This window comes from Durio zibethinus, chromosome 25 (assembly GCF_047325235.1).
Source record: "Durio zibethinus cultivar Kanyao isolate XHJ-2024 chromosome 25, ASM4732523v1, whole genome shotgun sequence".
Lineage (NCBI taxonomy): Eukaryota > Viridiplantae > Streptophyta > Magnoliopsida > Malvales > Malvaceae > Durio > Durio zibethinus.
The window spans coordinates 9,528,073-9,541,814 of record NC_143186.1 but is presented as its reverse complement, the minus strand read 5'-3'; the positions used below and the strand labels follow the sequence as shown (position 1 = coordinate 9,541,814).

Below are 13,742 nucleotides of genomic sequence, written 5' to 3'. Positions count from 1 at the left end.
GTTCAATAGAAAGGTTTTCATAAAAAAGTAAATAAAAAAAGAATAATAAAAAGATAAATAAAAATTGATTAAAAATAAATTATTTAATAATAACGAAATTATTTATAATAATGTATAAACATCTTTTACAATAATCAATATTTAAAATAATAAATAAAAAGGGGTAAAAATGAAAATCTCTAAGGATAAGTTCTTGAAAAAGTTCGAGTAGTAAGTTTTTAGGAATCTCTAGGTGATAAGAGTTTTCTAAAATACCGCCAAAGTATTTGAGCACATAGAATAATTTTTATAAAGATTTTCACTATCCTTTTCTAATTAAAAAAAAAAACTCAATAAAAGGATAAGAAACAAGTTTTTATAAAAAGAAAATATTATTTGAGATAGATTATAAATATCATTTTGTTAATTATACCATAAATTTTGGTTTTGCAAATAAATATAAACTGCCGAAAATGAGATTTTTAAAAAAATCTAAATAATAAGTGTTAAGAGATCCCTAAGTGAAAAAATTCCTCTTAATATTGTTAAAGTACTAGAGTATTTTTTTTAAAATTTTCAATATACAAGGTTTTTATTTATTTTTCAAGCAAAAGATAAAAAATATAAATAAATAAATAAATAAAGTAAAAATATTTTTTCTTTTTTTGCAATAATAATTAAGGAAATTATTTTTAAAAACCAAGAGTAAAACCACTTTTGTCATGATTAAATGATAACATACGATTAATTGGTATTGTTTTTAAAATGAACGTTGTGGGGTTATTAATCTTTCTCCATGCGTAACCATACTCCGAAACCTGATCTTATTTTCATAGACCTAAAAATTATCCTTTTAATACATTTTAATTAATTTTAAAATTTAATTAAAAGAATAAGTTTTAATAGGTAGTCAATTGTACATAGCTAAAATGATTAGAGGCGACTCTCTTTATTTTATTTTTCCTAAAAGTTCGTCTAGTGGTCTCTAAAATTGTTGTGATAGTTATTTAAAAAAAAATAGAAATGTTAACCTCCCTAGGTTTTTATCTTTTCTTTTTTCCTTTATTTTATTTTTTTTGTTTGAATTTACCGATCTTAATTGATATGTAAATTATTTAACTAGTGTTTAAAAAATTTGAAAATTTTGATATTGGTAACAACTTTAAGAAAGAAGAAAGAATTGATAAAAGAGAAATTCAATCAAAAAGCCTCAAAATTTTTGTTAAATTTATGTTTAAGTAAAATTACTTTGACATTTGTCCTAAATTATATTAATTGGTGGCTGGTTATTGTTACATACTAGTTGATACCCCTCGCTTCACCAAGGAATTTTATTTTTATAAATGTTTATATTAAATTAATTGTTAAATATAATTTTAATTAAATTATATTAAATAATAATTGTTTATTTAAATAAATTTTATTTTTTGTTTATTTTAATATATGTATTGATATTAATGTAATCATATTTTATTAATTAAAATTGTAAATCACATCAAAATAGTAAATCACCATAGCTAAAACTGGAAAATACAGCAAAATTTTTTCAAACTATGAAATCAATAAATTCTATAGTCTCCCATTCTTTATCTTTGTTTCACCAAAACAGAGCCATAATCTCTTCTTTATTTTCTTCTCAAACCTAAACCCATATACATTTCTAGCAAAAAATATTTTTCAAACCAAATAGTAAAGACAATCTTTTAAGCCAATTACACAATTTATGCAGCCAAAAATGCTTAAAAAGAGTAATTCAAATCCTTAATCAAATTGAAAAACCTCCAACTTCTTTTTACTCAACTTTTATCTAGTTTTGCCACCAAAATAGAGCTCTTATTGACAACAAAACCATCCACCAACACATAAAATTTTTTGGATTTTGACCTAGGATAATTATTTGGAATCGTCTTTTAGATATGTATGCAAAATATGGGAGTTTGTCTTATTAAATCTATACAAAATCCATAGTAATTTGCTCCCATTTCCATTCTAGAATAAGTAGAGGTTTCAACAATCCCGTTGGCCTCTAATGTTTAGCTTTAACTTGTTGACAAGTTAAACACTTCACAACAAATTGGGCAATCTCCCTCGTCATATTATTCCACCAAAAAGTGCTTCACAAATCCCTATACATCTTTGCACTACCAAGATGAATAGTATAATTACTATAATGATCTTCCTCCAAAATTTCTCTTTTCAGTTATGAGTCATTCAGAACACAAACTCTATCATCGAACCTCAAAGAGCCATCCTCATGAATCTTAAAGTTTGGCTTTGAAGCAGAATCCACCTATAGTGTAATGTTTTGGAGTTAGGGATCATTAGTTTAAACATCTTTATTCCTCTTAATTAAGTTAGGTTGGACTTGTAAGTTAGCCAAGTAAGCTCTAAAACCTTGTATTCACACATCAATATCCATTCTCGTCAATTCTTCGAAAACCTATCTTTGAGAAGTTATTATTGTAGCCAAATTTCGAGCAAACTTTTTATTGAAAGCATCAGCTACCATATTTGCCTTACTTGAATGGTAACTAATAGTCAAGTCATAGTCCTTTAACACTTTTAATCGTCTCTTTTGCCTCATATTCAATTTTTTCTAGGTGAAAAGGTATTTCAAACTCTTATGGTTTGTACAGATCTTACAAGACTCATTATATAAATAGTGTCTCCAAATTTTCAATGCAAAGGCTACAGCAGCTAACTCCAAATCATGAGTAAGGTAATTCTCATCATAAGGTTTCAACTGTCTAGAAGCATAGGCAATCACATTATCTTCTTGCATAAAAACATAGCCTAATCCCTTCTTCGAAGCATCATTATAAATAATGAACCCTTTACCCGCAACAGGCAATGTAAGAATAAGAGCAAAAACCAATATTCTTTTCAGCTCTTCAAAACTCTTCTCACAATCATTTAAACATTCAAATCGAACTCCCTTTTCTGATCAATCTGGTCAAAGGCATAGCAATATGGGAAAAGTCCTCCACAAAGCGCTTATAGTATCCGGCTAAACCTAGAAAACTACGAATCTCAAAAACATTATTCGACCTTTTCCACTCTACCATCGCTTCAACTTTTTTTGGGTCAACCAAAATTCCATCCCTGGACACCATGTGCCCTAGAAAAGCCACACTAGAAAGCTAAAATTCACGCTTTTAAACTTAGCAAACAGTTGCTTCTTCCTCAAGGTCTCTAAGACAATTATATTGTTACGAAATTATATTTCAAAATTAAAATAATACTAAATTATATTCCAAATTCATAATAAAAAAATTTTTATATATATTTGTTTGCTCAACCTGATTTACAAAATAAATAGACAAAATAACATATATTATATGTTTTAACTCTAAACATATTGAAGTTGATTTTTAGAAATATAAAAATCGAAAGGACGTTAAATCATTTATCTGATGCGTTAAATCAAAATTTAAGTAATAAATTATTGATTTCTCTTAGTATTTTAATAATTCAAAAAATATTCTAAAATTAAAATTTATCTTGATAACTTAAATTTAATAAGATAAAACCTTCGACGACTCATCTAAGTAAATTATATTCCACTAAATTTGTCAAAAATAAAAATTAATATAATCATTTCATTATAAAGGATAATCGTCTATCTTTAAGACTATTGGGATATTTATAATCTATATTAATCTAAAGTGTATAGATTATTGTTACATGTTGGGTAGCTGTGCAGCCAATGACAGAATCCCAAAACAGTGATGACAGCTATACAGGTCAGTGAATTGCTTCTTTCTTCTTTTCCTAATATTTTTATTGCGTTCTTTCTAGAAAAAGTTGATTAAGATTTAATAATAATTTTTAGAGGTTATGATTTTCAGCAATTTAATGTGATGAAAATTCAGGCTTCAGTTGATAAATACTTTTTTTATTCATAATAAAATATAATGAAAAATTAAAAATAAATAATAAATATATATATAGCAAATGAAATCTAAGCTAAGTGAATAAGATTTCTATTGTAAGAAGTCATGTCAATTCATTTAAAAGAGTAAAAACATAGGAATGATCATCTTAGTCGATTGAGATCGGCTTCAAATAATAATTGGTTTTATGAAAATGAAAATGAAAATGAAAATAAAAAAATAAAAATAAAGATAAAAATAAATTTTATATTTATATTTATATTTTTTATAATTGAGTTATTTCTTTTTTTCCTAAAGTTATTATTCATTTTTCATACAAAGTGGCTACCTACTGCATAAAATTACAAACAAATAATTTCATTAAATATTTATGTTTATAAAAAATACAATTTTTTATTTTATTTGCTAATTTTAACAAAAAATACTAATTGGATATGTAAATTTTTTTAGTAATTTTAATTTATACTATAAAGTAATACCTTAATAATTATAACTTGAAAATTATAACTAATGTCATGTAAAATACTATTTTAAAATTATTTCTTATTTGATATATTATTTTTATAAAATTTAAAAGGATAAGATATATTAATTAGATTTTGTTTTATAAATATTATATTAACAAATATGAATAAACACTATTTTTTTAAAAAAATAAAATCTATCTATAATAAACTATTAAAAGAATCCTTAATAAATCATTTTGGTGAAGATAACTGTTGGTAGACATTTTCTTCTTCTTTCTAAGTTTTTTTTTAAAATTTTTTTATATTTATAATTATTTTAAATTTTATTTTTTGTTATCTTCATTTGATAAAACAAATCAATAAAATTCTGACTTTAATAATTTACATGCGTAGATGAAAAACTATTAAATTTTTTTTAACAATTTTCTAACTATTATTGCAAAATAGGTAAAAATAGAGATGCTTAATTATATGAATTTAATTTAAGTTTATAATTAAATTAAATTATTTTGTAAAATGATTTATTCAAAATTAAAAATATACTACTTTTATTTTTTCATTTTCGTTTTTCTAAATTTTCAACTAATATTAAGTCAATAATTTGACTTAATGTACTTTAATTAATTTATTTTTAGTTTATACATCATTAGAGGTTGGTAAAAAACAGTGCAAATAAAATTTTTTTGCACTATTAAATTTAGAAGAACATTAATTATATAATTTATTTTATACTCTATAGTTATTATCATTTGATACATTAATCTGAATTAAACAATGTGAAATGAAGCAAGGGTAAAATACTAGTATGAAATTATGCATGGGTTTTCAAGGAGCTTTCTCCGATGATAAGGTAAAATAAAATAAAATTAAGTCAATAATTTGACTTTTTTAATTTTCGTTATTCTAAATTTTCAACTAATATTAAGTCAATAATTTGACTTAATGTCTTTAATTAATTTATTTGTATTCTTTATATCATTAGAAGTTACTAAAAAACAGTATAAATAAAATTTCTTTGCACTAGTAAATTTATAAGAACATTAATTATATAATTTATTATTTTTACACTCTATGTTTACTATCATTTGGTGCGTTAATCTGAATTAGGCAATGTGAATTGTAGCAAGGGTAAAATACTAGTATGAAATTATGGATAGGTTTTCAAAGAGCTTTTTATTATTTTTTTTATAAAAAAATTTTAAAAATAAATAAATTTTTTAATTTTTTAAATTAAAATAAGATGTATTTGATAACTTAAAATAAATGATAACAGACTATATATTTAAAATAATTTTAATAAATAAGCATCGATAAAATTTAAATTAAAAATTTTTTAATACAAAAAATAATATGATTGAATCAACTAGTTATTAGTAAAGCTTTTTTTATTTTATTACGTCGTAACGGAAAACCTGGGTTTTCAAAAGCTATTTAAGTGGGGCCAAAGTTATTTTTAAAAAAACGTGGGGCCAAGATGGATGTGAAACCGCGTTTGTTGTAGTGAGATGAGGCACGAATCAAAGCTATGCAGTAACAATTATTAATAGCAATGATCACAACACAAGCAGCGTCAACCTTTCTCTTGCAAGCCTCTGTTTTCGATCAGCTTCCGTTTCAAAAAGAATGGCTGAATCACTTGTTTCTATTGTCTTGCAGCAGTTACTTTCAATCACTGAACGACAGGCAGAACATGAGTTGAAACTTGTCACTGGGGTTGATGGAGAAGTTGACAAGCTCACCGGTTATCTCCTTGCAATCAAAGCGGTGCTTGAAAATGCAGACAAGCGACAGGTGAATGACCCTGGTGTGAAGCTTTGGTTGGGTAAGCTGAAAGACGTTTCTTACGACATTGATGATGTTTTGGATGAGTGGAACACCGCACTTCTCAAACGACAGATTGAGCAAGCTGAAGGAACAAGAGTTAGAGATGCCCCTCTTCTGAAGAAGGTATGGCCGTCTTTCACTCTTTCCTCTTGTTTTTGTCTCCGCCAAGTTGTTTTGCGGCACGAAATCGCTCTCAAGATTGAAGAACTAAATCAAAGGTTGGCTGCTATTGCCAATGAAAGAAGCCAATACAATTTCACATCGGAGATCAGGGCAAGTCATGAACAAAGAACAATAACAACGTCTGTCATTGCTGAGTCAGAGGTGTTTGTTAGAGAAGAAGATAAGAAAGCAATAAAAGACATGTTGTGTGAGGACAGTGAAGAAACAACTACTAATCTCCGCATCATCTCTGTTGTAGGGATGGGAGGAATAGGGAAAACCACCCTTACACGATTGGTTTTCAATGATGCTGAAATTGAAAGCCATTTTGAGAAGAGAATTTGGGTTTGTGTTTCAGACCTTTTTGAAGAGGAAAGGATTGCTATAGAAATCCTTGAATCTTTAACTGGTAGCAAACCAAATTTAGTTGGAAGGGACAACATACTGCAACAGATTAGTGAGTTTGTTTCTGGAAAGAAAATCCTTCTAGTCCTAGATGATGTATGGAACGAGGATCCTTGTAAATGGGAACAGCTGAAAGGCTCCCTCAAAAATACTTCCCGTGGAAGTAGGATTTTGGCAACTACCCGTAAAGAAACGGCTGGAAACGCTGTGGGAAGCAGAAGAACAGACATGTTTTTTTTAGGAGAGCTGTCTGCTGAGAAGTGCTGGTCGTTGTTTTGTCATCTAGCCTTTTTTGACAGGGCAACAGAGGAGAGCAACAAATTAGAAGATTTTGGAAGGAAATTTGTGGAAAGATGCAGAGGGTTGCCTCTTGCTGTGAAGACTATCGGTTGTCTTCTACGCTTCAAAACTGAAAAGCAGTGGAAAAGCATCTTAGAGAGTCAGATGTGGGAGATTGAAGAGGTTGAAAAAGGTGTTTTTCCTCCACTTTTATTAAGCTATTATGATTTGAAACCTGTTTTAAGACAATGTTTTTCATATTGTGCTATTTTCCCAAAAGATTATCGGATTCGAAAGGATAAATTGATCAAGCTATGGATGGCACAAGGTTTTCTTGAAGAAACACGAAATGAAGGTATGGAGATTATTGGTGAAGAATATTTTAATAAATTAGCTATGCTTTCATTCTTTCAAGATTTCACAAAAAATGAAACCGGTGGCATAATTCGTTGCAAAATGCATGATATAGTGCACGATTTTGCTCAGTTCTTGACAAAAGGAGAATGTTTGTTCGTAGAGATGAATGGTGTGCAAGAACCATGGACAGGTCCCGCTATTAAAACTATTCGTCATTCAATGTTGAAGTTTGAAACAGAGGACACATCGCCTATCCCAATTGATAATTGGAAAAAACTGCGTAGTCTATTGATCGAGTCTAAGGGCAATTTTTCTGGAGATTCAAACTGTACAGAGTATTTATTGATAGATTCAATTGATCAATTGACATGTCTAAGGGCGTTAGATTTGGGTGCGCACCCATTTTTCCCGCCAGTGAGAATAATTTCTGATAAAATAGGAAAATTGATACATTTAAGGTATCTTAATTTATCAGGAATTAGGTATTCAAAAATACCTGAAGCCTTATGTGAATTATACAATTTACAAACATTGGACATCCGTTATTGTAGAGATCTCAAAGAATTGCCGCTTGGAATTGGAAAACTAATCAACTTGACGTATCTTGAGAATGAGGGTACCCCTTTGAGTTTTATGCCAAAAGGAATGCTGAGATTGAGGCGTTTGCTGAAGTTGGATGTGTTTGCAGTAAGAAAAAGAGGTGTTGTGGAGAGTAAATCATGTAGCCTTGAAGGTTTGGGAAAGTTTACTCATCTTCAAGGGAATCTGACAATACAATTTTGTGCCATTGGGGCAAGGGAAGCAGCACCACTCTCGGCTATGACTGGCCTTCGCCAGTTGACTCTAGACTTTGATTCCAATGACGCGCAGGATGAAGCATTTTTCCTCCAAGCCTTACGACCACCTCCAAACCTGGAAAGCTTATATATTTCGCGTCTTGAAGCTCCCATCTTGTTTTGTAATTGGATGATGCCATTGACGATGCTGAAGAGTGTTAAATTAGGTAGTTTTGGAAACTGCGAAAGTTTGCCTCCCATGGGGAAGTTACCATTCCTTGAATCTCTACACATAGATAATATGCATAAAGTGAAAAAAGTGGGAGAAGAATTTTTGGGGATAGAAAGAGCAGGGGGACAAATTACTTCGTCATCATCATCATCATCATTATCAACATCCTCATATATTGCTTTCCCCAATTTGAAAAGTCTAAAGTTTTTGTACTTCGGAGAGTGGGAAGAGTGGGAAGAGTGGGAATATGGGAACCTATCCACAACCAGTGGAGGTCAATACTGTTCTTGCATTGCCATTATGCCATGTCTTCAGTCCTTGATTTTTCAGTCTTGTCCAAAGTTAAAGGCCCTGCCACACCAACTTCTTCAGAATACTGCAATACAGGTGTTGAATATAACTTCTTGCCCTATTCTTAAAGAACGTCTTCAGTCTTCAGAGGACTGGCCGCACATCTCTCGCATCATCAATATATGAAAAGAGACGGGCATTGAACTCCTGGCTTACAAAGCACGGCAAAAAGCTAGGTATATATTTTTCCTTTTTAATTTTTTTATTTTCTTTACTAAAAATAGTTATCTTTTAACATTATTGAATGTGTTTCTCCAAACTAATACCAATTTTTTTACTAATGCAATGCAATGCAAGTACATTTACTAAGTTTTTTATCCAAAATAATTACTCAATCCTTTCTTCCATCTCCTTCCTGATTATATCTATTTACCACTTTATGTATAGAAATAAATTTTACTTCTTTTCTTCTGAAAAAGTATCAGATTAAGAAATAAATAAAATATTTATTTATTTATTTACTTGCCCATACCAAAAATATATATATTAATCTTTTTCTTCATTTATTTGCAGTTATCCTTTATCTCTCTTTCTTTTGGTATATTTTATAGGAGCAGCTCGATTAATTGCATTCCTTCTTTCATGTAAGGGTAAGTAAGATATATGATGCATGACAGAATCCGTGCTTTTTGAATTTTCGGTAAATTTTTTAAATTTGATCCTGAGAATTAGCTTCATTGCACTTATTAAATGTTTAAATTTGATTGACTTGCCGATACAGTTACTTATGAATAGGTTAATTAAAAGGAATCTATCATATCAAACCAAATTCTTGGGAATCTTGATTGGTATGACCTCATCAAGTCAGCCTTATCTTTGTTTTTTTTCTTTTCTTTGGTAGAATGACCAATCTTGATGGCCTCTTTCAATCTGCAGAAGATTTTGGGCATAGGGAATGCAAAAATGTTTGAAATCATAAGTAAACTGCATTTTTTGAAGTTGGTTAATTCTGCATTCTCAAAGAATTGATGCTAATTGATGGATACTGAAAACTAAGCAACTTGAGAGGTAAATGATTAATTAGTGGCTATAGCTATCTTTTATCATGAGATGTATATTTTGCTTGCTTATTTCATTCATTCAAGTGGCCTTCTAATATATGCTTTCTCTTTTATTGGCTTTCTCTTATCAGACATGAAATTCCATCTGGAGAAGCCAACATTGTAATCCACATCAAGTCATTAAAGAATGACCATGATTCTAATTAGTCAATGATTAAGGATGTATGGAAGGTGGACTATATAGTTGACCCATTTTCAATTGTTAGTAGCTTAAGGTTTGAATTTCCATGGTCTTCTATTCAAATTTTCAAATGCTTGAACCCATACTTAGCTAATTATTTGGTATAGGTTGGAATTCCAATTCTTCTTCCTCAAGTATTTCATGGTAAGGAAAGGTGATGTGACAACAAGGAGAAAAGAAGGCAAGCCTCCACAATTATTTCTTGGTAAGGAAAGGCACCGTGTTCTTTTTCCTAAATGTTCTGCCTATCTGCTTGAAAGAAGAAGAGGATTAGGGGTGAGTCCAATGGCTTCATGCTGGAGCTATGGTGAGTGAAGGAAGGTTTACCTCTTGCTAAATCTCTCAACATTTTATTTTGATTATTGAAATGGATGCTGCAATTGTGTGGTGCAGTTTTTGAAACAAGGTAGAATCGCCTCATGTTGGTATAATCTTCTCAAAAACTGTCTTCTGCTCATGCAAGTAAATTGGATCATGAAGATATGGAACATCCTGTGGAAGGGAAACAGAGGTGCCAATTTGTTGGCTTGATGTGCTCAAGTTGCTGGACCTGTTTTTACAATTTTAAAAATTCCACTGCTTGAGTTCGGGGCTATTTTAAATGTCAAATATGGCCGGTCCAGCTATAATGCAACTTTGAAATTGAGGCTTTTCCCATTTCTTCTGTACAAAAAAAAAAAAAAGTAGGAGATGTTTGGGTGAGAAAATAGGGTTGTGTTGTTTATTTACAAATTTCATTGCTTTTTGCTTTCATTTTCTATAACAGCTTATCCAAGAGCTCAATGACTTACCAGGATCTATGCGCAGAACTGAAACCAAAAAGATTAAAGGTGACATTGTTACAAGCTTATAACTTGAAGTATCTATGGTCTGGATTGGAATTTTCCACTTGAGTTCACCAGTCTTTAGTATAAAGATTTCATATTTGTTCAAAGATAATGTTGCTGATCTTTCCATGGATTTTTAATGTGTACAGAAACAAAGGAAATGCAAGCCCCGATGGCCATAGCAGCTCTAAGAAACATGACCAGAAGAAAAAAAAGGTGACCATATTACTTGAAGACATTCAAAGTGGATGCCAGGTCAAATTCCAATGCAAGCCATTCAAAATAATCCAAGTGAACAGGTATTCGAAGACTTGGGATGCTTTTACCCCTGAAAAATTATCCTTTTGTCCTCTTTTAAGTTTTGGTTATGGATATCATACTAATTCTGATCATACCAGTTCCGCTTCATAGCCTCTACTCTCTATATAACAGATCCTCCGCCACAAAGAATGCTTACATTAATTGATCTCTTCTGCTATTTTTTTTCAATGAGGAAAATTTTGAAAGAGTCAAGTTTTAATCAAGCACAACGTAGCAGTCTTAAGGTTTATTTAAAATTTGATGTTTCCCTTCATTCTCTTCTTCAGCTTAAACTTCCATATAATTGGTGGGGACAATGGTCTATGGTGGTCGGAAGATTCTTATTTCACTTTGTATGGCGGTAGTGATGCCTTTGATACTTACTACTACTCAGTTTCTGACCTTTACCCCTCTTCCTACTTTCCACTATTTTTCTATTTTTTTTGTTCTTTAGAGGGGCAGGGAATTCGAACGTCTAATCTTTTTTGCCAACTGACCAAAAGGACTATTTATGCAGGTTTTGTGGATTTTCCCTGAATATGTGACAGGGAATAGCAATAATGAGATGCAATAGCAATAATGATCCAAGTTGGTGTGTCTCTATCACCATTGTCGTCACTGATACGAACTTCTGCAGAGCCTGCCTAACAGCTTTGATTTAAGAGCTTACTAATTGAGATCTCTGCACGGAATTGAAGCCAAAAAGATTAAAGGTGACATTAGTACATGCACTATAAGTTGAAGTATCTTTTGGATATTGGGATTTTTCATTTGACTTCACTAGTCATAAGTGCAAGATTTTATTTATTAAGAGTTAACAATGTTGATCTTGCTATGGATTTTTCTTGTGCAAAGAAACAAAAGAAATGCAATCCCTGATATCTATGAGCAGAAGAGAAAAAGTTAACCATACAAGTTGAAGTCAGTCGACTAGGGTACTAGCAAAATTTCAATTGCAAGCCATCCAAAATGCTTTGAGCGGACAGGTATCTTAGAATTTGCAAGAAGCCTTTACCCCTGAAAAGTTTTCCTTTTGTCCTCTTTAATTGGTTATTGATATCATACTAATTTATATAGGTTTTATGGATTTTTCCAGGATGAGAATGTGGCTTTGGGAAATTAATGATCCAAATTGGTGTCTCTCTGGTACTGATGGTGTCTAATGACAATGGTTGGTGGTTCAATCCTCCTCTCTAGTACTTTGGTTTCTTGGAGTCTGCCTTTTTTGGCAATTGCCCAATACTGAGCTGGGATATGTACGTTGTCTTTAAAAAGGTAAGAAACCATATAACTTGTAATTTAATTTCTTCATTTTTTTTTTTTGATAAAACAATCCCTGAAGTATGTTAAGCGTTAAGATTGAACAATTTTGATTGTCTTTGTTTCTTTCTTTTTTAATTTTTTATTTAGATTTTGATTGTCGAAATTTTGTGCTGGTCTCCCAAAAACCCTGCGTTAAGAAAGGAGGGATAAGATTCACTTTCAATGTCAGTGGCCGTCAAAGGGTCCAAAACAAGGTGTGGCAAGCCATGCCGAGAAAGTGCGCTGAGATTGGAGGAGCAACTCCCATCTTAAATGGCCAAAGCCTGTCTATCCAAGTCACAAACTCCAGCGATAGAACTGTGACAAGCTATAACGCAGTGCCTGCAAATTGGTGCTATATTTTGTTTTCCCCACACTTTTTGTTTTACCCAGTAAAGAAGAAACGTGCATGAAAAAGCCTTGTCTTGGTTCGTTGCTTTTATTTCATTGTAAAGCTAGCCTCATACAGCTGATTACATGTAATTTCCATGCTCTGGAACCATGATATTGTGCACGACAGAAACATATTGACGTGATTTATTGCAAAAAAGCGTGATAAACCATATTGCGCACTATTTTGCTCCATTTTTTACGGAAAAGGAATGTTGATAGAGCTTGATGGTGTGAAACAACCATGGAAAAATCCCTCTTTCCAAACTATGTTATTCAATGTTGATGTTTGAAGGAGAAGCCATATTTGCTATCCCAGTGGATAATTGGACAAACATGCGTACTCTATTGTTTAAGCCAAATGATAAAGGAGATTCAACAATGAATGAGAATATTTACGTGGTAGTAACTGTTCTTAGAGTCGAGCTGGAGGGTAAATGCTTGAAATCAAAGGTGACTGGAGTCAGAACTTAGGTGATTGGAGTCAGAATAAAGTTCGAAGTTGTCTCTAATGTTTGTGCTTTGACGTTCAGGGTAAGAGAGTATTTACATCTACAGAAGGCATCCGGATCTTGGACCTGAGCTCCTCAAGTCTGGTCCAAGGAGCGATTTGATCTGACATGGCAAGTACGCATCCAATAAGAGAGTGACAAGTCAAAGTAATCATATATTATCAAGTGAAATATGGTGTTGGCTGAGTTGATGTAGACTCCGAAAATTAAGTTCAGTCTGTCACATTAACTCGGTTCAAACGATTAAAATAACCTTAAACTAATGATGAGTCATTTTCTTAAGGTAAAAGATAATTATACTCTTATAACCATAAAATATTGCTAACAAATGTTCTAATATTATTAGATGCATTCTCATAATCCAATTTTATCCTCAATAATTTATACACATACTTCATTATGCAATTAGTTTTCAAGAGAATCATTTTGTATAAAATTAGTATA

General features: G+C 31.0%; 1 protein-coding gene across 5 annotated transcripts; it reads left to right on the top strand.

Moving 5' to 3' along the window:
- The first annotated feature begins 5,879 nt into the window (after nt 1-5,879).
- On the top strand, nt 5,880-12,980 carry LOC111276041 (putative disease resistance protein RGA3). 5 transcript variants are annotated; one of them, XR_016333773.1, is made up of 11 exons: nt 9,602-9,733; nt 9,858-9,987; nt 10,075-10,274; nt 10,361-10,478; nt 10,734-10,797; nt 10,944-11,093; nt 11,382-11,447; nt 11,612-11,807; nt 11,950-12,080; nt 12,191-12,369; nt 12,505-12,980. XR_016333773.1 is itself a non-coding variant. In XM_089754689.1 (9 exons), the coding sequence occupies exon 1, from the start codon at nt 5,963-5,965 to the stop codon at nt 8,849-8,851; it is 2,889 nt and encodes a 962-aa protein (XP_089610815.1). In that variant the 5' UTR covers nt 5,880-5,962; the 3' UTR covers nt 8,852-8,901; nt 9,239-9,315; nt 9,567-9,733; nt 9,858-9,957; nt 10,075-10,274; nt 10,361-10,478; nt 10,734-10,797; nt 10,944-11,093; nt 11,612-11,807. The 5 variants fall into 5 exon arrangements, 4 of the variants coding, with proteins under 4 accessions (XP_089610815.1, XP_089610817.1, XP_089610814.1 ...); XM_089754689.1 differs by lacking the exons at nt 11,382-11,447; nt 11,950-12,080; nt 12,191-12,369; nt 12,505-12,980 and adding exons at nt 5,880-8,901; nt 9,239-9,315 and having other exon boundaries at nt 9,567-9,733; nt 9,858-9,957; XM_089754691.1 differs by lacking the exons at nt 11,382-11,447; nt 11,950-12,080; nt 12,191-12,369; nt 12,505-12,980 and adding exons at nt 5,880-7,202; nt 7,290-8,901; nt 9,239-9,513 and having other exon boundaries at nt 9,858-10,001; nt 10,361-11,093.
- Nucleotides 12,981-13,742: the final 762 nt, after the last annotated feature.